The sequence below is a fragment of the Oryzias latipes genome, chromosome 15 (assembly GCF_053564925.1).
Source record: "Oryzias latipes strain Hd-rR chromosome 15, Olatipes_Hd-rR_3.1".
Taxonomy (NCBI): Eukaryota; Metazoa; Chordata; class Actinopteri; order Beloniformes; family Adrianichthyidae; genus Oryzias; species Oryzias latipes.
In genome coordinates, this window is record NC_136251.1 from 25245560 (window position 1) to 25268039 (window position 22480).

The 22480-nt window shown below is 38.0% G+C and overlaps 1 protein-coding gene across 2 annotated transcripts; it reads right to left on the bottom strand.

The window, feature by feature from the left end:
* Positions 1–103: 103 nt before the first annotated feature.
* On the bottom strand, positions 104–22440 carry LOC101162066 (ATP-binding cassette sub-family C member 2-like). 2 transcript variants are annotated; one of them, XM_023963755.2, is made up of 32 exons: positions 22286–22440; positions 18889–19065; positions 18630–18767; positions 18383–18523; positions 18154–18276; positions 18013–18068; positions 17685–17928; positions 17434–17609; positions 14556–14733; positions 13474–13728; positions 13162–13227; positions 12946–13083; positions 12718–12864; positions 12552–12636; positions 12378–12444; positions 12134–12260; positions 8990–9166; positions 8697–8864; positions 6940–7123; positions 6652–6787; positions 6094–6196; positions 5788–6007; positions 5055–5209; positions 4697–4852; positions 3372–3571; positions 3170–3296; positions 2978–3079; positions 2607–2750; positions 1819–1977; positions 1572–1738; positions 1080–1274; positions 104–343 (listed from the first exon to the last, which is right to left on the bottom strand). In XM_023963755.2, exons 1-32 carry the CDS (start codon positions 22328–22330, stop codon positions 217–219), a joined length of 4683 nt encoding a protein of 1560 aa, XP_023819523.1. In that variant the 5' UTR covers positions 22331–22440; the 3' UTR covers positions 104–216. The 2 variants fall into 2 exon arrangements, with proteins under 2 accessions (XP_023819523.1, XP_078788025.1); XM_078931899.1 differs by lacking the exon at positions 22286–22440 and adding an exon at positions 22126–22147.
* Between the last annotated feature and the right edge of the window lie 40 nt (positions 22441–22480).

Consider the following 22480-nt stretch of genomic DNA (forward strand, 5'->3'; position numbering starts at 1 on the left):
CTTCTTATGGTTTATGATGTATTAAAACACCTGATATTTTAATAAAAGATTTTCTGAGAAAGACAGTTTTATTTGTGTTAAAATAAAAACATTTACAGCTGAATTTGAAAAAAGTTGCTTTATAAATACAGAATTTTATCCGTCACAATGTTTATCATTTGAAGTGCAACAACAACTTGTACTTAAATCAGAAAAAAACAATGTGAAAGAATAAAATTAGAGAGCAGTATATTCTTGTGTTAGCCCTGCATCCTTTGCCATGGCATAAAACAAGCCCTGGTTTCCAAGAAGATTGCTCGGTGAATCAAACTCCACAATTTTACCAGCATCAAGGACCATCACCCTGTGGAGTGAGAACACAGATTAAAAGTGATCACACACAGAGCAGTGTTTATCCAAGACGAGTGGGGGAAAATCCTGCTCTGATTGGAAAATATCAGTTTGTATATTTGTGCTGTCTGCATGAGCATGAAGGAAACATGGGAAACAATGTGTACAGTCGGAAACTAAAGGCAACATTTACAGTCATAAAAAAGCAGTAAATTCTGGATCTATTAGAAATATCATTTCTAATAGATTTCAATGAATACTAAGAATCTTCTGTCGTAATATCAAAAGTGGATTTGTTTGAGTTGCAAAGGTCAAAAACAAGGATCTGTAAATGCGTTAGTGAATCCTGTAGATACAGTATAACAGGTGTGCATACTCAAAAGTAAAGATAAATCTTCATTGCACTGTAAACTGTAGCATTTCTTTCCAAAGGCTGAATTTTTTCTTTTTTCTATTGAATTGTGTTTACTGTCTTTGATTTATTTTATGTAATCTCTGTCAAAGTTGGAGCTCTTCTGTCTGTCTTTTCTTCTACCATCTTTGTTTGTAGATTTTCACATAAATTTCAGACTTGAACTTCTCCCAACCAAATAAGCTATGGGCTTGAAATTCCAGGATGCAAACAATCCTTAAAGTAAAAAAAATATATATTCGACTCAAAATAGAAAAAATTCCTCATTAAAGAAAGCCTTTGTTGACAAAAGTAGTTTTAAAAACTGTTGAGTACCTCGCGAGGAGCATTGACTCACCTGGAGCTGTCCATAATTGTGTCCAGGCGATGAGCGATGGTGAGGACAGTGCAGTGTGCAAACTCTTTGCGGATGGTGTTCTGTATCAGGTTGTCGGTTTCAAGGTCAACAGCTGCAGTGGCCTCGTCCAGGATTAGAATGCGAGACTTTCTGAGCAGCGCTCGAGCCAGACACAGCAGCTGCCTCTGCCCGACGCTGGGAAGACACGGATAAGCTCACAATTTAAAGCAACATCAATCAGTGCTCCTGGTTGATGAGAACATGTGAAAAGTTCCTGGTTTTCATTTTAATACAAGATGGAATAAAATCAACAGAAACATATCTTTACTTTTTAACAGGTATACAGTGACATAACAAAACGACGGACTATCATTTACATGTCTGACGACTGTTTTTTCCGTCACTCGAAAGTAAATTGTTCTTGGACGATGATACTTACTGTACTGTTAGGATAAAACCATTGTTATGCCATTCATGAGTCTCCTTTCTCACCTCAGGTTCTCTCCTCCTTCAGCAACTTCATGCTGTAATCCTTCCTGCAGTCCTGCTACATAGTCCTTCAGGTGGGAGAGCTCCAGCGCTTTCCAAAGCTCCTCATCGCTGAATTTGTCAAACGGATCCAAGTTCATTCTCAGCATTCCAGAGAACAAAACTGGATCCTGGATTCATGAAATTAAACACATCAGAGCTCAAGAATGGAACTGACTTGCACTGAGAAATGTGTCGATGGGCCTCATACCTGTGGGATGATTGTGAGCCTGCTTCTGAGGTCATGCAATCCGATCGTGGAGATGTCCACATCATCAATGAGGATTCTTCCTTCGGCCGCTTCAATAATTCGGAACAAGCAGTTGGTCAGACTTGATTTACCAGCTCCTGTGCGCCCCACTATACCAATCTGTAAGAAAAAGAAAAAAAAAAAAACAGTTTGAAAGCTCAATAGCCTGTTGCTACCCAAACTGTGTCATATCAATTACAAATGTTACAATGATTTCCAGCTTTTATATTTAGACTGAAGTGCTTATTGAGACCGGCATTTATGCTGCAGGTGGAAGCAGCAGAACTAAGTACTTTATGTATTTTTGTTATAATAGCTTTTGTGTCATAGCTGTAAAGGAACATTGAAAGCCTTATACTGTATATTCACATCTTGTGCTACAGTCTAAGATAAAAAAAAATATTGAACGAAAACCGAGATTCGAATAAATGCACATGTCCAATCAATTGCACAGAAAAAACAAAATAAAACATTGAAAATCAACAAAGACCAAATCTGAGAAAACAAGAACTAGGTAAGACTCACTATAACATTAACATTTTAAACATATAAAAATAGTTTTCTAATTTCCTTGACCTCTTGTTAAAATTAGTTGCCTCCCCTCTCTTTTGAAAAAAACAAATTAAATGTAGATTTACAAACATCAAAAGAGAAAATTGGGAAAATATTAACACAGTCAGACAGAAATTATTTTAATGCATTATTGAACACACGAATAAAGAATGTACATAAAAAAATGAGATGTACACCTTTTCAGTGCTGGCAATATTACAAGTGATTCCGTGCAGGACCAGGTCTAATCCAGGTCTGTACCGGACCTTATAGTCTATAAACTGCAGCCTTCCTTCCTCTGGCCACTTCTCCAGAGGCCGACAGTCAGTTATCCATTCACCCTGTCAGAAAACAAAGCACAGGATAGAACTTAAATGTTGTAAGCATTTTTGTAAGTGTTGAAGAACACTATTTATGTTCAATAATTGGCAAGAGAACATTCCTAATTCAGAAATGTATGACATATTTTTATGGTAACCCATAAAAGAAGTGGCAATAATCAAAACAAGAGGAATCTACTAAAAAAGATAGATTCTTTAGGATTTCTTAAGATCAAATCCCAACATACCTCGTTTTCTATTTCAGTGTATTCAGTAATTCTTTCCACAGCAACAATACTAGACTCCAGCTCTGAGCTCAACCTCACGAGCACGTTGAGGTTGCGGGTTATCTGCAAAGTCCCAACAAAAGAGCTCAGTCATTACCCTCAGATCAATCATGTACACCAAAACCTGTAATAAATGTGATGACAGAGGCTCACGTTAAGGGCATATGATATGGCCAAACCAACCAGGCCACTGTCTAAAGAGTCCTTGGAAATAACAGCAAAGAGAGCGGAAAAAAACACCACCAGATTTCCAAGGTTCTCTAAGCGAACGGCGAGCCATCTGTGGACACAAGTTAGAGGCCATTTACAGTAACACAAAAAATACATTACTTACATTTAAAAAAATTTTTTTTACCTGTTTGATGTAATCCGGGGGTAGACACTTTTGAGATTTTCATCAATTGCTATCTCATTAAGCTTCAGAAATATGTCTTGATGCTTGTAAGCTCTTATTACTGACAGTCCAGACACAGTCTCTCCAAAGTGAGAGTATATGGGGGAGCGGGACACCGAGTCCAGGCGGTGCAGCTGCCTTGAAGTAGCCACGTAGAACCGCTGGAAAAAGAAAGCAAATCATGGATGAAGGTATTTTAGATTTCTATAATAATGGCTTTATTATAAAATGTAATTTCATAATTAGCATTGTTTAAGTGGTGAGACATGATAGGCTTTGTAGACTAATAACTTTATAGCATTATGCCTGAGGCTGATTTTTTTCTTCTTTTGAACCAGTAATTTCAACTCAATTCAGTTTATGAAGTACTTATTCACAGCCAAGATTGTCTCGTTGTGCAGCATAAAAAGAAAAATCTATAAAATGTCATCACCAGCAAAAACCAAGAATCAAATTTCATTCAGATTTTCTGAGGAAATCACTATGAAACACGACTAAAATGCTAGCATAAAAAGGTTTGACAAAATAAAACACAGACAAACTTCCTGGCTAATTTGCCTGAATTACAAAATACTTATTGGTATTTCTGTTAAAAAGTTCAAAATTTAAAAAGAACAGAAAGATAGCAAGACAGGAATTTAATGCACATCCGTGACAAAATTTTGAAAATCATTTTTTTACTCTTAGTAACTTCATCTAAAAGTGTCCCATCAAGAGAGGAAATACTGGGGATATGTAAAGTTACATGGCATTCTTGCCAAACTTTAGATGCAGTCCAGAGGGGAAGTTGTAGCTCAGTGGAAGTCTCACTGTGTCTGGAGATGGGGCGACGGAATAGAAGATTGTATCATCAGCATTGAGGTGAATGGATTATTCTCCTACAGAGACAGCTATATTGTTGAAAGACAAAAGGGTTGGTCCTATAAAAGCTCCATGTGGGACGCCTAGTGACATAAAGAAGTTGAGAAAGAAACTGATCCAATTTAACCAAATATTTCTACAAGATAGTTTGAGAACCATAACAGTGATTTTTTTTTCAGAAACATTTATATCACAAAAGCTATCCAGCAGACAGGAGTTAATTAAATGAGTCAAAAGCTTTAGCTAGGTCAATAAAAACTCCTGCACACAGCAATTTACAGTCAAAAACATAGGTAATGTCATTTGTTGTTGCTCAACCTTATTTGGCTTAAATTCTTTGTTGTATTTTTTCTCATTTGAATTACTGTTTTATTAAGGTATTCCTCTTCCCTTCCTCAATTATGTGCAGGTCATAATGAGCTTACCAGTACAAAGAAGTAGATCACAGCAAGAGGAATGATGACGATGGCGAAGAAAGAAATGGCCAGACAGATTATGAACAGGGTCCCCAAGACAGTCAGCAAACACAAGAACCAAGAACGAAGGCAATAAGGAATGGCCTCATCTAAAGAAAAAATGTCCTAAATGAACACAAAAGAGATCATTATTTAATATTTCAATGAAGTGAACATGTCATTTTGGATTTATCTTTGGCTTTTTTGTCCAAGAGAGGAGTTAATTGGAGTTTTTAAAGATAGAAAAGAAGGGGACATCTTGATACTTTCTTTGTAAAGCTGTCTTATATTCAATCAAAAAAAAATCCAATGAACAAAGCAGTCCTACCTTTGCAAACCGGTTGACCACCCTTCCGATTGGCGTCGTGTCAAAGAAAACCATGGGGGCTCGCAGTAAGTTATTTAGCAGCCTTGAATGAAGGATGCGAGATGCAGAAACTGAAGCATTAGCGAGGAGGAGTGTGCCAAGGAACAAAAAGAACCCTGCAATAAAAGCACAATTTTTGAAAAAGCTGGCATAATCTACCCTTCAAAGTTTTTTTACTTTGAACAACAAAACGAAATGTGTAAGGCTAAACTGCAACTTCCCCCATTTGTCAAAGGCATCAAATCTTTTTTTAGTAACATATACATGCACGTGTTCAGGAAACTATAATTAAGTACAACCCACAGCAATACTGTTTTTTAAAAATATTTTATGGTCTGGGTTTTAATTTCAAATTAATACATTATCATTGACATCATATAGAAGCAACTATTAGTTGAAAAAGGATTTAAGATTTGTTTGTCAATATTTATGTCTCATTTTTGAAAAGTTTAAGCTAATTTTTTTGTAGCTAAAATAGAAGTTTTTAGCTCTGACAAAGAAAAAAATCGAAATGAGAAAATCCTAAAATGCTCCATATGTTCGTAATATGTGTAGGATAAAAAATCATTCTATACAAAAAACGTTTGCTCCAACAATGTTTTAAAAAGTACTACCCGTACAAAAATACTTTCTAGATGTTGCAAAAAAGAAAAAAATGTCATATTTTTTTAAAAAGTAAATTATAAAAAGTTACCCTGAGCGACTCCAAGAGCTCCAAACACTCCTACTCTAGTGTCCCTCTTCCAGTTTGGATATGTCTGGTTATAGTAATCTACTGCATCATTGGTCCAGTCACTAAGCCACAAGTTCTGACCAATAAGAGCAATGTTCTGCAAGAGGTAAACCAGGAAAACCAGCATGGTGTACCCCCAGCCCATGGCTCGCATATACTGAAGGTACACAGAAAACTTCACCTGGATGTAAAAAAGTGTGAAAAGACATAAGTTATAACCAAGAAAGATAGTGCTTGTTAAGTTATTTTCAAAGATGAATGTTACACCTGTCCTTTTTCCATGGTTTCCTCATGTATTATTCTCTGTCCGGTCTTTGTTCCATCAGCACCTTCAGATGTTTTTAACCTGCTCTCTTTTTTTACTCTAACACTGAAAAAAAAGAGCACAAGAGATTAAAAAACAAGTTATAAAATAAAAATAAAGCTCACATTTTTTTTACATAAATGCTAAAATAAAAATTGTGTTGAAACTTTTCCATCTATGACTGGTCCAAATGAGCAAGCTGCCTTTGAACTAATATTAAAGACTTCTGATGGTCAGTAAAGTGGTTTAAAACCGACAACTGCTACTTTTGACTGAATTTATCTGTAGTGCCACCAAGGGTAAACTTTTCTTCTGCTTTGCTTCTTTTACTTTGCTTAATTTCTGGGAAAAGGATGATGTTTCAGTATGATGTGTCATGTTTTTTTTAGTTGAGGAAATGAGGCTGCATTTGCATGAATTTAAGACCTTGTCTTCGGGAGTTGTATGTAACCAATAGAAGATGTGTTTTTCTTTAACATCGATTGCTGTTTGTGTCGTCCTTCATTCATGTTTTTACAGACCTGCCGCTGCGCTGGCTGCGGCGGATGCTGTTCTCTCTCTTCAGAGTAAAAGTAACCGTGTCTTCCAGAGGAGAGTCTGGCTCAGCATCTCTTCCATCAGGAATGATTTCTAAGTCTTCTGTATCCTGGCAACCATCTGAATGAATATTTATCAAACAAATCAAAGGCCATTTGTCAGCATAACATTAAGGATGTTCAATTAGAGACTCTGGTTCAAGCTAGGACAAAAAAGTATTTTAATATGTTCAGGTAATGTTTCAAACAGACGATGGGGGAGAATGTAAATACCTTTGTCTGACTTGGTCTGATTGTTCTGCTCTTTGGCATACGTGTTCACAAACTCTGAAAAAGCTCCTTTGCTGGCCCGAAGGCTGTTATAGGATCCAATCTCAGAGATCTTTCCATCAACCAAAACCACAACTTCATCCACATAGGGCAGGAAGCTTACTCCATGAGTCACCAGAATGCGGGTCTGCAGACAAACACAGCTCTCAAATATAGTAGATCTTAGTCAGTTAAACTCCAACTTCAATCATATTTTGATCTTTTTTAAAAGTGTTCTCAGTGGTCTTTTAACTTTTCAACATTTTAGCCAAAATCAACAGCCTGTGTCCTTTTCTAGGGCATCTTTTCTGAAGAGCGGCAGTAGTTCATCAGAAATTCGCCTCGGATTTGTGAGCAAGGCTGTTGTCATGGAATAAGCCTGCCCTGACTGACTTCCCATCATCCATCTGTTTGCACTCTCTCCTGCTAGCTTAAAGCCCCTCACACCACCAAGCAGTGCAAAAAAATTGAGAGAAATATTGGTACAGCTTTAAGCCAGATGCCAGCTCAGATGAGAAAAACAAAGACGTTTATGGATCTATTTTTCTGCAAGGGGATGCATCAACATGGAGCGGAGCCAGAGCATTGTGGTTTGCCTTGCAGGTCGACCTTCCCCACTAGCTCCAGATTCACAATGGTTTGAATAAAGAAATATTCAGAAATTCTATTTTGAGCTTCATTTTCTGTATATGTTAATATGTTGCGTACCTGTCTGTTTGCATTAGTTAATTTTAGTTGGTGCGTCCTGTGAGATAAGTCTTCCATCATTAATATCGAAATATACTGTATTTTCTGGACTATAGAGCGCACATGTGTATAAGCCGCATCTGCTCTATTAAAAAAAAAAAAAGAAGATATACAAGCCGCATATATCTATGTGAAAAATTAGATATTTATTGCATATACAGAACGATTTTGTACGGTACATGTGTGTACCTGAACACATTCTTTCCAAACTTTGCATTTTAACATTGGAGCGATTTTGCTGATTAAAACATAACAGAACCAAGAGAAAATAACCTGTATTTATTTACCTTCATTTCTCCTGTGTTTGAAACCACAAGTCACTTTAATCATCTTCACTGAAATCCATTAAGTTGATAGTAATTTGTCGTGCGTGTTTGATCTGCTAAAGAAAAAGTGTAGAGTAAGTAGACCCTTCTTTGCATTGATTTTTCATTTATCTTATTTTTTATTTCAATTACGGTTAGAGTTCCCCTAGCTGCACCTTTGTATAAGCCGCATGGTTACAAACATAGGAAAAAATAGTCCAGAAAATACAGTACTTAAAACCTGCAAATATTTGTGTGCAGACTAATTGTTGGTATGTGTAGGTGTGTATAGGTGAATTTGGTCATGCAATTTATGTATGACATTCTCATGTTATGACTCTGTTGTTGACTGCTCCCCCAGCCCCTCTAGCTCCTCCATCTTAGCCCCTTATCCCCCATCTCTGACATCCCACTCTCTGACTCTCTTTTCTTTTTTTTCCGTCTGGTCCAACAAGAAATACATATAAATATAATTATTATATATAAAGCTTAGCCTCAAATACAAAAGGGGTTTATACAAATATACCCTTCATTTGTTTGAAGATCTGTAAACCCCTATAACAGTAAAATCGGTCAAACACTTTAGCTTCTATCTGCTTGCTCAGCTTTTGGACAGGACAAGTAAAAAAATAAAATGGTTTTATTGGTCATCACACACAGTGCACTAACCTTGTTTTTGAGAACTCCGTTGGGTCCAATAACTTTATCAAACAGATGCTTTCCCACACGAGCGTCAACAGCAGACAAAGGATCATCCAATAAATAAATATCAGCCTGACTGTAAGCTGCTCTGGCTAAGCTCACTCGCTGCTTTTGGCCTCCTGACAGGTTGATGCCCTAAAGATTAAAAAAAAAAACACCCTAAGAACTATTTCAGGCTTTTAATGAGCCATCTGTTCATTGAATAATAAGAAAAATATTCCCAAATGTCTTATGTATGAAACCCTCAAACAGTCGCTTACTTTCTCCCCAATCTCAGTGAGTTCTCCTGCAGCCAGCAGCTTCAAATCAGGTCCAAGGGCACAGGCCTGTATCACCTCTTGGAATCTCTTTTCTTCATGTGGAGAGCCGAACAAGATATTATCCCTTAAAGTAGCATTTTGGATCCAGGCTTGTTGTGGCACAAATGCAAGGGAACCCTGAAGAGAAATAAAGCCAGAAAATGAGACAGTGACGTTTTAAAATTGATACTTTTATAAGAAAAACATTGTCCAAAAAACTTTTTTTAATTTCACAATGCAAAGCTACTTTTAGTCAGTAAATAATCAATGAAACTTTTAGCTTTATTAAAAAAAATCTTCCAAGACTGTAAATGTAGCTTTCTTTTAAAAGATTTTAAGGTATACCCGTAAGTTTGTGCACATTTTTAAAACTTTACAGCTTAAGAACATTTTAAACCTATAAATAAATGAAAAAAAATACTTCATGTACACAAAAAAAGTCCCGATAAATCCACTACTGCATTCAAAACCTTTTATGCAAAACTTAACCAAGAAAAGCTAAATCCATATTTTTGAAGAAATAAAATGTAATCTTCCATTAGACCAATTAGTTAAAGGCACACAATGAAACGACACATTCTTATAAAATTATGATAAATCTGTGACGAAATAGAAAATGGTTTTTTGTCTGTCTGGCCTTAAGTTTAAGACTCATTGTTTTCTCCATGACTGCTAGGTTTAAGCAATTTAAGATCATAATTTCAAGTGTTTGTTTCTCTATAAATAATAGCCATATGGCGTTTTTGATTGTGTCTTTCTTCACTTTTAACTTTTTTAGATTGTGTTTATGTTAGTTTTATGTTCAAGCTTAGCTTCTTGCTACAGTTTATCAGTGTCAAGTCGACAGGGTTTGATTCAACTCCTCATTTTAGTGGTAATTAGTCCCCGGTTTACTTAAATCCTGTGCAATTTTTAAATTCTATTTAATTGCATGGCATAACTACACAAAAGATTTCAAAAACAAACAAAAGGTCAAGAATAAAGGCAAAAAGGAAACACATACAGTCAGGACCATAAATATTTAGACAGAGACACATTTTTTCTAATTTTGTTTCTGTACATTACCACAGTGAATTTTAAACAAAGCAACTCAGATGCCATTGAAGTGCAGACTTTCAGCTTTTATTTCATGGGTTGAACAAAAAGATTGCATAAAAATGTAAAAAACTAAAGCATTTTTTATACACAATCCCTTCATTTCATGGGCTCGTACGTAATTGGACAATTGACTTCCATGCTATTGCATGGGCAGGTGTGGGCAATTCCCTTGTTATTTCATTATGAGTGAAGCAGATAAAAGGCCTGGAGTTGATTAGAGGACTCGTGCTTGCATTTTGAAGATTTTGCGGTAAAAGAAAATCTCCATGCAGGTGAGAGGAGCCATCACTAAGTTGAGAAAACAGAAAAAAACCATGCCAGAAATTGCTACAGTATTAGGAGTGGCAAAATCAACAGTGTGGTCCATCCTGAGAAATAAAGAAAGCACTGGTGAACTCAGCAACGCAAAAAGACCTGGACGTCCACGGAAGACTACAGTGGTGGATGATCGCAGAATCATTTCCATGGTGAAGAGGAACCCGTTCATAACAGCTAACCAAGTGAACAACACTCTCCAGGAGGTAGGCATATCAATATCCAAGTCTACCATTAAAAGAAGACTGCATGAAAGTAGATACAGAGGGTACACTGCAAGATGCAAGCCACTCATAAGCTTCAAGAATAGGAAGGCTAGATTGGACTTTGCTAAAAAGCATCTAAAAAAGCCAGCACAGTTCTGGAAAAACATTCTTTGGAAATATGAAACCAAAATCAACCTCTTCCAGAATGATGGCAAGAGAAACGTATGGAGAAGGCGAGGAGAAGCTCCTGATCCAAAGCACACTACATCATCAGTAAAAGACTGTGGAGGCAGTGTGATGGTCTGGGCGTGCATGGCTGCTAGTGGCACTGGGACACTAGTGTTTATTGATGACGTGACACAGGACAGAAGCAGCCCAATGAATTCTGAGGTGTTCAGAGACATGCTGTCTGCGCAGATCCAGGTGAATGCAGCCAAACTGTTTCATAATACAGGCGGACAACGACCTAAAACATACAGCCAAAGCAACTCAGGAGTTTATTAAAGCAAAGAAGTGGAATATTCTTGAATGCCCAAGTCAGTCACCTGATCTTAACCCAATTGAGCAGCATTTAACTTGTTGAAGACTAAACTTCAGACAGAAAGGCCCACAAACAAACAGCAACTGAAAGCCACTGCAGTAAAGGCCTGGCAGAGCATTCAGAAGGAGAAAATCCAGCATCTGGTGATGTCCATGAGTTCAAGACCTCAGGCTGTCATTGCCAACAAAGGGTTTTCAACCAAATATTAGTAATGACCATTTTGTTTTCAGTTATTTCATTTGTCCAATTACTTACCAGCCCATGAAATGAAGTGATTTTGTTTCAAAAATGCTTTGGTCTTTCACATTTTTATGGCATCTTTTTGTTCAACCTATGGAATAAAAGCTAAAAGTCTGCACTTCAATGGCATCCTAGTTGTTTTATCCAAAATTTACTGTGGTAATGTACAGAAACTAAATTAGAAAAAAATGTGTCTCTGTCCAAATATTAATGGTCCTGACTGTACATTTCTGAAAGTTTTCTTAAAGTTTTTAAAAGTAAATTTTTATTAAATTTACTAAAATCCTAAAAAGAGTGCAAACTGATTGCACACCGCATTAGGATTTGCCGATAATTATTAAGGATGATTGCACCATGATAACAGATGAAGTAATGATTTGAAATTTGAATTTGCAAAAGAGCAACCTCATTTCTGTCTCACATTTACTGATACTTATCACAATGAAAGCTCATATTGCACATTCTTTTAAGGCTAATGCCCAAAATTATGTGTTTTGTTTGTTTAACAAATCTGGTTAGTCAATTTGGTGAATCATTTTGGGGGATTTCTGCACCCAAACCCTTTAGTAAACCAGACCCTATGTGTTTATCTTCATCCCCACAGATATCCGATCAAATATATGTTTATTTATTTTCAGTTACATTCACGAAATGACACGGATGGACTGTTAGCACTCAGTTTAGCAACACAAAGTCAATATTTACCTTAATGTTAATGAACCCTTTGGTGCAGTGCATTTCCCCCAGCAGGGCTGACAATAGAGAAGACTTCCCTGAGCCAACAGCTCCCACTACAGCAACAAGACGGCCAGGTTCAATCTCTAGTGAGACACTAACACACAATAGATGTCAGTTCAATACTACTTCCTACAGTTTCAAAAACTCTCTTTTTTTCTGCCTTTAAAGCTGAATTTGTGTAACTATATTGAAAAAATAAAAAAAAGCATACTCTTTCAGGAGAGGCTCTGCATCTTTTTCCCAAGAGAAAGAACCATTATGCACACAGACAGCGGAGTCTAACAGATAAAAACAAATGAAAACAATCACGCTTGTCAAAGACATGTTCCATCATTGTATTTCCACTCCACAGAGAGGAAGGTGAGAAGTTTCAAGTCAAACCTACCAAAGCTGGGGTCATGTCGCACAACGTCGGGTTCAAGATCTTCACCTCCAAGAAACTTCTCCAGTCTCTTTTTAGACACTCCTGTCTAAAATGTCAGAGGAAAATGATGACGACTTTAATTATAAGTTAGCTGCATATGGATGGTGAATGTTCAACTTTTCCTTACTTGCACAATAGAAGCAATTAGCATGGGCAGCATGGCGAGGGGAATTCGAAGAATGTTGAAGAGCGAGATGGAAGTGAAAGCTTTCTCAGCCGTTAAAATGTTGTCAGGGCTTACGAGAACAAATACTGCAAAGGAAGCCAAAGAAACCTGAAATTGAAACGATGCAAACACCATGAGGGAAAATACAGGTGTAGAAACCATGCTCATAAATTAATTTTAATAACAAACCAGAGCAGGAGCACAATTGAAGATGAATGTAGAAACTGAGGACAAATAAGCAAACTTCTTCATGACCTTCAGCTCTTCACCCCTAATGGACTCAACCTGAGACTGAAAGGAGGGCTCCCATGCAAACAGCTTCAGAATCTGGTTGCATTCAAAATTAAATTAGTGCAAAAATAGTCTGTGTTATAAAGATAAACTATTTAGTAAATCCACACTCACCTTGACACCATTAAGTATTTCATTCATAATCTTCAGTCTTTTGTCTTTGAATTTCATGTTTTCTAACTAAAACCCAAAAAAAGGTAATATGCTATTAAACAGTCTTGCAATAGCTGGTCGAATCCAAATCCTTGTAGCTTGACATCAAATGTGTAAATCTGTGGTGATACCAAAATTATGTACACACAAGTGTAAGCTTATTTCTGGTATTATTTCTGGGTTATATAGTGGACAAGAATGTGACAAAAATTGTCACAAATGTGACAATTGCCAGGCTATGTGTCATGTGTACAAGAATAAAGTATTTTAGACCTGGTATTTCTTGGCCTTTGTGGCAAGCAGTCCATTTATGGGGACCATTAGCAGCATAACTAATAAGCCTGCTAACACAGAAGGACCCAGCTCCAGCCACAGAAACGCTGTGGAGACAATAATCTGCAGAGGGCAGGACCACAGCAGGTGGATGAAGTTGGTCACGTCGTTGAAGCGCTGGGCATCTGCTGACATGAGGTTCACCGTTTCCCCAACTGTTAACTCTTTACGAGTGTCATTAGACACTACCAGAGCCTTAGAAACACAGAAAAGCACAATATGAGGGAGAAAATTATGACTGACTTTAAAAAAAAAAAGGGCTCATAGCGCTCTCAGGACTAGGGCCTCGTCTCGATGGGAACTGTGAGGTTTCATACAGAAAAACAGCCTTTGGACAAAACGCTCTTTCTGTAAAGGCCAGTAAATTCTGGAACAGTCTTCCACCGTACATAAGGGAGTGTCAAACATTCCAGACCTTCAAAACACAGCTCAAGCAGTGGCTGAAAGCAAACCAGTCCTGTAGCCACTGACTTTTAACTCTCATAATGTACCACCTTCTTGTGTCCTTATTGTATCTGTGACACTGTATTTTGTTTTGTCCTGTTTTCTGTTTCCTGCCTAGGGACTATGGATGCAAATTAGCATCATTGCTATAATCCAGCATGTTTACGCCTATCATTGTTTGATAGATGTTCATTAATGTGCACTGTTCCTGTTAAATAAAGCTTAAATAAATAAAATTACATTTTTAAGAGCTGCAGTTACAGAAAAAAGTCAGTCTTTCTGCTTCTTTTTATTCACAGTCAGCATTTCCTGTGCTAGTGACAGATTTTTGCCCATATACCTCCCAGCAAAGTATCTTCAAAGGCTTTTTTAGAAAAAGGAACACTAAAAGTCATCATTGACAAGTCCTCTCTCTGGTGAAATCTTTAATGCTGAACAACTACATTCAACAATTTAATTAGACAGAATATAATCTTTATAATCTGAGTGAAAACTGAAAATAAAACTATTGGTTTAAATGGATTTATAGAAAAAAAAACTTTATAGCCCTGTCTAAACAATGCTCTGAATCCTGTTACCTTTTTGTAGACAGCAGCCATCAGGGCAGCTCGAACCTTCATCCCCAGCACAAAGCAACGCTGCACATACTGCTGTAGGAACAGAGACTGCAGAATGGCCACCAGCAGCAGTAGCACCGCATACACATAACCTTCCCAGACAAAACTGTTCGGGTCCTGTGTGAAGGAGATCATAAGTCTAGAAGAAAAAATAAAAGACAGCATTTTACTTTGAGAATCTACTCAATCAATTGTAAAAGAAAACAAGTTTTTCTTAAAAAACGTCTAATTTTGTATATTTCTTTTGTACGACAACCTCTTCAAATATTCATAAATCCCCCTCTGCTCTGGTGTTCCTGTTGATGATTAAACTAATTAATGTGCAATAAGTAGTCACACTCTAATGTCTAAAGTAAGTTTCGACATTTACAAGGTTAGAGAGTGTTACCTTAAAAAAAAAGCACCAAAGAGGGGTTCTTGGCTGAACCAAGCACACTACTCACAGCAAGTTAAGCCCCTGTTACCCTGCCACTATGTGCAATTTGTGTATTGTCCACGGATGAAAAACTGGTCATCTGTCAATATATGTCAATATATGAAACTCGAAACCCTCGAAATGGGGAAACATTAGACTATGGACCAGCACAGGAGGAGGGCAAACACAGAGCTTAAATACACACAGACAAGACGAGACACTGGTGAGAACAATAAGGGCAGATGGGGACCAAAAGTAAAACTCAAAACCACGACATACAAGAAACCCTTCAAAATAAAACAGGAAGCAGACTGGCATGATGAAATAACAAAAATAGAACCAAAATCAAAAGAAAAGAAACTCAAGCCGTGACAGAGTTGCTCAAAACATTTGGTTGTTGAGAATTACACAGTTCATGCAGGGTTTACGTAGTACAAACGCATATATTACGTTCATCACATACACTTGTATGTGATTTTTGCAGGATGCATATGCAAATTTGTGGCTTTCCACGACTGTTCCACGTATGTCCACATATGTCCGATGGACTTTCACGCATGCACTAGAGATGTATAACATTTGTATCGTGTATACAGGACACACATCACGTTAAAATAATGTAACTGACACATGAATCACTAATAAATTGCATACAAACAGCTCATTAATCACACACGGTTCATGCACAACTTTATTGTAGGACGGGAATATAATTGGGCCGATCTTTCATCCCTCCAGCAGTCTATACAACCAGTGTCTGGCACTGCCCAGAGGGTGGGTTGCAGGAGGGGGCCGAGTATGTGCCGGGCCCTTTTCGCAGATCTCCCCAGCTCTGCCGCCCGCTGGGTTCCTGCATCTTGGCGGGACTCCGTCTATCCGCCTCCCCAATTATTGAATTAAAACAAAGCATTGCGAGGGCCCACGCCGGGTGCTGACCATGGTTCTGATGCGATGTGATTTTTTTTGGTCAGTGCGCTGAATGTCAAATTGAAGAAACTCAATGAAGCCTGCCCAGCTGTTGGACAGGACAAGTTAAAAAATAAAAATAAAAAATAAAAAAGAAACTCAATGAAGCGTTGGTTTTATGAGTTCTTTGCGTGGTTTATTTGTACTATTTCTGCAGTTTTATCATGGTTCCTTCATGAAACATCTGTGAAAATTGAGCGTAGATACAGACCCGCCTTCAGAATGGCGCCAGAAACTGCCTAGGGAGAGACTTGCACATGAACTGCAACCAACCAATTGGAGACCCCATAGAGGGGACAATCCTGGCCATACCATAGGAGGCACTCTGACTTTCTGAAGCCGAGCTGTGATAATTCTGGTACAGTATGGGAACTGTACGATGATGAGGGTTCTATGATGTCTCTGACTTAAAATCTGCGGTGACTGGGTCATCTACAACAATCAAATGATTTGTCGCTGACTGGTGATCCCTGCCCAGACTGTTGAACCTCCTCCACCAAAGTGAACTCGGAGGACCATGTTGATCTCAGCGTGTCGCTCACCTCGCCTACTCAAACGCAAACAACAATTATTTCTGTGCAAGTTGACCCAGCCTTCATCAGTGCACAGGATGGTAGATCATTCCTGCATTGTCTTTTGCCCACTGCAAACATTCACGGTGGTGTCAGTGGAGTTCCTGATTTCCCTAAAATCTGGTAAACATAAATCATATCTGAGTGGTACTGGTCATGGTCACGGTCTGTCACTGGTGGGGCTCCACTCCTGGGTCTGTCACAAACTCTGACAGTGGTTCTGCTGATGACACCTTAAAGTTTGAGCTGCACCAATGCAGTGACACTTTGCTGAGTGGAATGAACAACAGTAGTACACAACAGTAGGACAGCTGGTTTTGCACTTAGTATGCTAGGCCTGAAAGGATGGGGGTGCCATTGTTTGAATATGCTCCAATTGTAAAGCGGTTTTCTAATTTCATAGCGCTCAAAAAACTTTTCTACTGCCACCTTTCTACAGATTCACAAGCCCTCTCACACACAAAAAAATAAGCTGGTGAGAAGCTTCACCTTACGTCCGAGTCAGAGTTTTGCCTTAAGACACTGCAAGAAGTGACAGGACAAGCCGAGAATCGAACTTCCTGAATGATAACCTCTTAAAGCCAACTGGGTTTTAAAAGAATGATCCAGCCCAGGCGGTAAATGTTCTTTTTAAGAATAATTTTAATTTATCCTCATTTTAAACTATATTTTCTAAATACACTATTCAGTTGTTGTCTTTTAATTTCCGCATTTATAATACTCCGGAAAAACAAGATAAACACAACTTAGATAAGAAATACCAATATTATGCTAAACTCAATAGAAAGAAAATGTTGGAGAGAATTTGACTCGATTGGAGGACAGTACCGCTGTTCACAGAATGTGAAAAGAAAAGGCTTCAAAGAAAACACACAATCTCACTTACTTGAGGAGTTGAGGACTGGCAAAAGCTAGCAGGTCTTGCAGAAGTCTCAAGAGGGCAGATTCAAACAGCGTCAATTTAAAAGTTTTATAGATGGTAGAAAGCAACCATGAATTGGGATAGTCTTCTTCTTCCTTCGTCTTTTTCATCTTATTTTCTATTGCACTTTGTTTGTCCTCCTAAAAGAAAACAATGCAATTTATTGAAGATATTGTAGATGCTGCCCTGAAGGTTAAAAAAGCGTATTGTCTCACCATCATCAGTCCATCCTGACTCACTCCTTTCTTAAAACAGTTGGAAATACCATTTTTAGAGGTATCTGATTGCCATCTCCCTTCGTTTTTCTTCAACTTGCGTTGAAACCGAACTCGAGCTGCAGCTAGCTCTAAATCCATGTGCTGCTGGAATTTTTTACTGATGCAAGAAGCGCTGAAGTGTTCGTTTAGCTCCCACATGTCATCCTGAACCAGAGGTCGCTTGTAGCCCGTCACAACCATGCTGCAAATAAATAAACGAAAGTAAAGGGTACAATAGAGCCCCCTTATGGATGTTTACTTGGATTTTACTGAATGAAGAATCTACCTGTTGAACCAGTTGAAGGTGATTCTGCTCAGAAATGACGCACCTATTTCTGGATTCTGAGGTGGGAAGAGGAAATGACAAACATCACACAGGTAAAGATGAATAATGGTGAAAACATATTTGTGACTGTATGAGGAATACCCTTTTTGCCCGTTCCCTCGCCTCTGGGGTGATATCAGCTATAGCAGAGAGGACAAGTGCAACCAATTCCAACCCAAAAGAAATGTGGAAAAGGCTAAATCGAGGGATATCACTGACTTCTCCCTGAAAACAAAGATGATGGGGATAAAAAAAGTGACGCACGTACAAAAGAGCATCCATACATTTAGTTCTCCTTGCTAACAACTTCCTTTGTGGTCTATGTTCATACCAGTTTTAGTGCGTCTCTGATGAGAGTCTGGAAAGTGAAAACGTCACACAGAACCAGCAACAGCCAGAAAAGAAAAAGGCTGGCAGAGTCCACGGCTCCTTCCCTCCGTCTCACTCCTTCCTGACACAGCAGCACAAGGATCTAACAAAGGAGACATGTCAACATTAAAAATAGATTAAAAAAATTAAAGACCCTGAATTGAGTTGAGCAATCAAGCAAATATTTGTCAACAATGTTAATTATTTACCCATGTCACAGCAAAGAGCACAGGATTTGTGTAGTAAACAGGTGCATTTTTAACTGTTGAGCTACTTGGACCAAAATCCTCTCCTAATGTGACCGCCAAGCCCGCGATGGCTGTCAGGAACAACAGAGCCACCACAAACTGAAGAGAAGGGAGTCAAAGAAGAACACGTTGAGGGCGCTTCTGCCCAAGATAAGCTTTATCTTCCTCTCAACATCATATAATCATAAAATAGATGTTTGTATTTGTCTGTCTGTGTTACCTGTTTACATAGATAGAGCCTGGTCAAGTGTTTTGTGTTTACTCTGGTTCTTCTGCAGAGGGACATGAGGTGGTGAGGAACAAAGAGCCACAGGAACCCCAGAGGGATCCACACCAGCACGGTCTGCTCCACGCATTTTGGCAGATCTGGATCCTCCCGATCCAGATATGAAGCATTCTGGTGACACACAAATGAACAATCTCCAACAAGAATTTCAGTTCCGGACAACTCATACCCCTTATGTACATGCAATGCCCCCCCCATCTCATATCAGATGTATTTTGTATTGTTAATTTCTTAAATTTAGTTACATGAAAAAAATTTGCTAAATTGCCAAATTTGTAATCTTTCATAAAATGCTCAGCTTACATTTTAAAGTTTGCTTCCTCTTTATGACATTTTTATTTCCAGTATTGACATTTATACCAAAGAACGTTTTGTTTTAAAAATCTGGTAGTGAAAGTTGACAGTTTGTGGGTTATGTCATCCTTAAATTCACCCGTTTTGACACTTAAGACTAACTGTCAATCCTCACGAGTAAATGCTGTCATTCAACTTTCGGCATATCCCTTCAGGGTGCAAATCAGCTTTCACTGATTTCCTGACACAACCCTGTATTTTATCCGGGCTAGGGACCGGCACAAGACAAGGGGACCCAGACTTTGGCGCCCTTGGGGCTAGATAGTTAGGGGGCAATGCGAAGGGTCTTGCCCAAGGAAATAATTTGTCTTTCTTTTATGACCTTGTTTACTTTTGCTGCCATCCATATTAAGCTGCTTTTTTATATATACAGTGGTGGAAAAAATTGTTGGTACCCCTCAGTTAAAGAAAGAAAGTCCACAATGCTCACTGAAATGACTTGAAACGTTCAAAAGTGACAATAAATCAAAACGTATAGAAAATTAAATAATCAAAATCAGCCATTACTTTTGAGTTGTTGATTAACAGAATTGTTTAAAAAAACAAACTAGAGAAATAGGGTTGGACAAAAATGATGGTACCTCAATAAAAGACTGAGAACTAATTGCCCAGGGGGTCATGATGAACTCAGGTTTCCTTTATTGATAACACAGCTGTTTTCAAACCCATAATCAGTCAGTCTACCTATTTAAAGGGAGACAAATAGTCACGTTGCTGTTTGGTGAAAAGGTGTGTACCACACTGAACATGGACAACAGAAAGCCAAGGAGAGAACTGTCCCAGGACATTAGAAAAAAAATTATAGACAAACATCGTAAAGGTAAAAGCTAGAAAACCATCTCTAAGCAGCTTGAAGTTCCTGTGACAACAGTGGCACATATTATTCAGAAGTTTAAGACCCACGGGACAGTAGCCAACCTCCCTGGACGTGGCCGGAAGAGGAAAATTGATGACAAATTAAGGAGACGAATAATTGGAACTGTATCCAAAGAGCCCAGAACAACCTAAAGACATTAAAGGTGAACTCCTAGATCAAGGTACATCAGTGTCAGATCGCATCATTCGTCGTTGTTTGAGCCAGAGTGGACTTCATGGGAGACGACCAAGGAGGACACCACTGTTGAAAGGAAATCATAAAAAAGCCAGACTGGAATTTGCAAACATGCATGTTGACAAGCCACAAAGCTTCTGGGAACAGTTGAGACAAAACTGGAGCTTTTTGGTAAGGCACATCAGCTCCATGTTAGTAGACTCAAAAAATGAAGCATACAACCAAAAGAACACTGTCCCTACTGTGAAACATGGAGGAGGCTCAGTTCTGTTTTGGGGCTGCTTTGCTGCATCTGGGACAGGGTGTCTTGAAGTTGTGCAAGGTAAAATGAAATCTCAAGATAATCAAGGCTTTCTGGATAGAAATGTGCTGCCTAGTGTCAGAAAGCTTGGTCTCAGTCGCAGGTCACGGTTCTTTCAACAGGACAACGATCCAACACAGCCAAAAACACGCAAGAATGGCTAAGAGAAGCGTTGGACTATTCTGAAGTGGCCTTCTATGAGCACAGATCTGAATCCCATTGAACATCTGTGGAAAGAGCTGAAACATGCTATTTGGAGATGACACCGGTCAAACCTGAGACAACTGGAGCAGTTTGCTCATGAGGAGTGGACCAAAATACCTGTGGACAGGTGCAGAAGGCTCATTGACAAATACAGAAACCGTTTAATTGCAGTGATTGCCTCAAAAGGTTGTGCAACAAAATATTAAGTTATGGGTACCATCATTTTTGTCCAGCCCTTATTTCATTAGTTTGTTTTTTTTAAATACTTCTGTTAATCAACAACTCAAAAGTAATGGCTGATTTTGATTATTTAATTTTCAATACATTTTAATTTATTATTATTTTTGAACGTTTCAAGTCATTTCAGTGACCATTGTGGACTTTCTTTCTTTAACTGAGGGGTACCAAAAATTTTGTCCACCACTGTATAAACAGTGTTCAAGTCCAGAGTAGGTAACAGCACCAAACCCCTCTTTTGTTGACCCAGTAAACAGTTTAGATACAAAGTCCTAATACGTTTTCTCTTTACTAAAATGTGCTTTAAATGTTTGTTTTGATAAAGCATTCAACTTGTTAACTGAGTTTATTTGACCAGTTTCATTAGAACAACTATATCCTCTTTTTAATTATTTTATGTGGCCTTTTTTCTTACGTGAAGTTGTGAATGTTGTTTTTTTTTAAGTGCTTATGAATGAAAGCTGGGTTTGATAACAAAAATAGCTAATTTCTCCGGTTCATCGTAATTCTGCAGTCCATGTGTAACAATTCATTTATTTTTGTACAAGTCATTTAAACAAAACATCTAAACACAATCGCGAATAAGAAAAAAATCTGAGATTTAGTAAAAACTAAGAATTGCTTTTTATATTCAGAAAAAAAGTGTTGACTTAATAAATGCTTAGATACAATTGTTTAGCACTTTTTGGAATCCAATGAATATTTTTTGCTATTGGTCAATAGAAAAAAGACAAAAGTACTATCTTATTTTCTTTATTGGTTACAGGAATGATACCTTGAAGCATGCTAAAATCGTTATTCTTTGAATCTGCTGACTTCTATAAAACTTTTATGGTCCAGTCACATGCTTGTGGGAGTGTTTAATACAAAGGTCTCTCTGAAAACAGGAGCACACAAAAAACACAGCTAAGACTGCTTGTTTTGTAATAAAAAAAACATTTATAGCTCCTGCTTGACCATGAGAAACTAAAGAAAATGACAAAAACAGAGGCTTAAAATGACTTCATGTAACTGCAGTTCATACCTTCATTGTCCATAAATGTAAAAATGTGTTGAAAAAACGTTATAGTTAAAAAAAAAAAAAAAAGTTGTATAAAACATCTTTTTACGACATGCATCCACAATTATTATTTCCAGCACATAAAGGCATGTTCCTTCCTTGAGCTACTTTATTTTCAACTCACCCAGAAGACTGAGCCGCAGTACTCCTCCAGAGCAGCCGAACACATGATCAGCTGTTATGGCTGCTGCTGTTCTTCAGTTATGACAGGCAGCTGCCTCAGACCCTCTGCTGAGCCGGAGTCATGCTTTCCTTTCCTCTTGCTGTCCACCCACAGTCCAGGAACAACAGGATGCGGCTGGGAGGTGTCTTTTTTTTA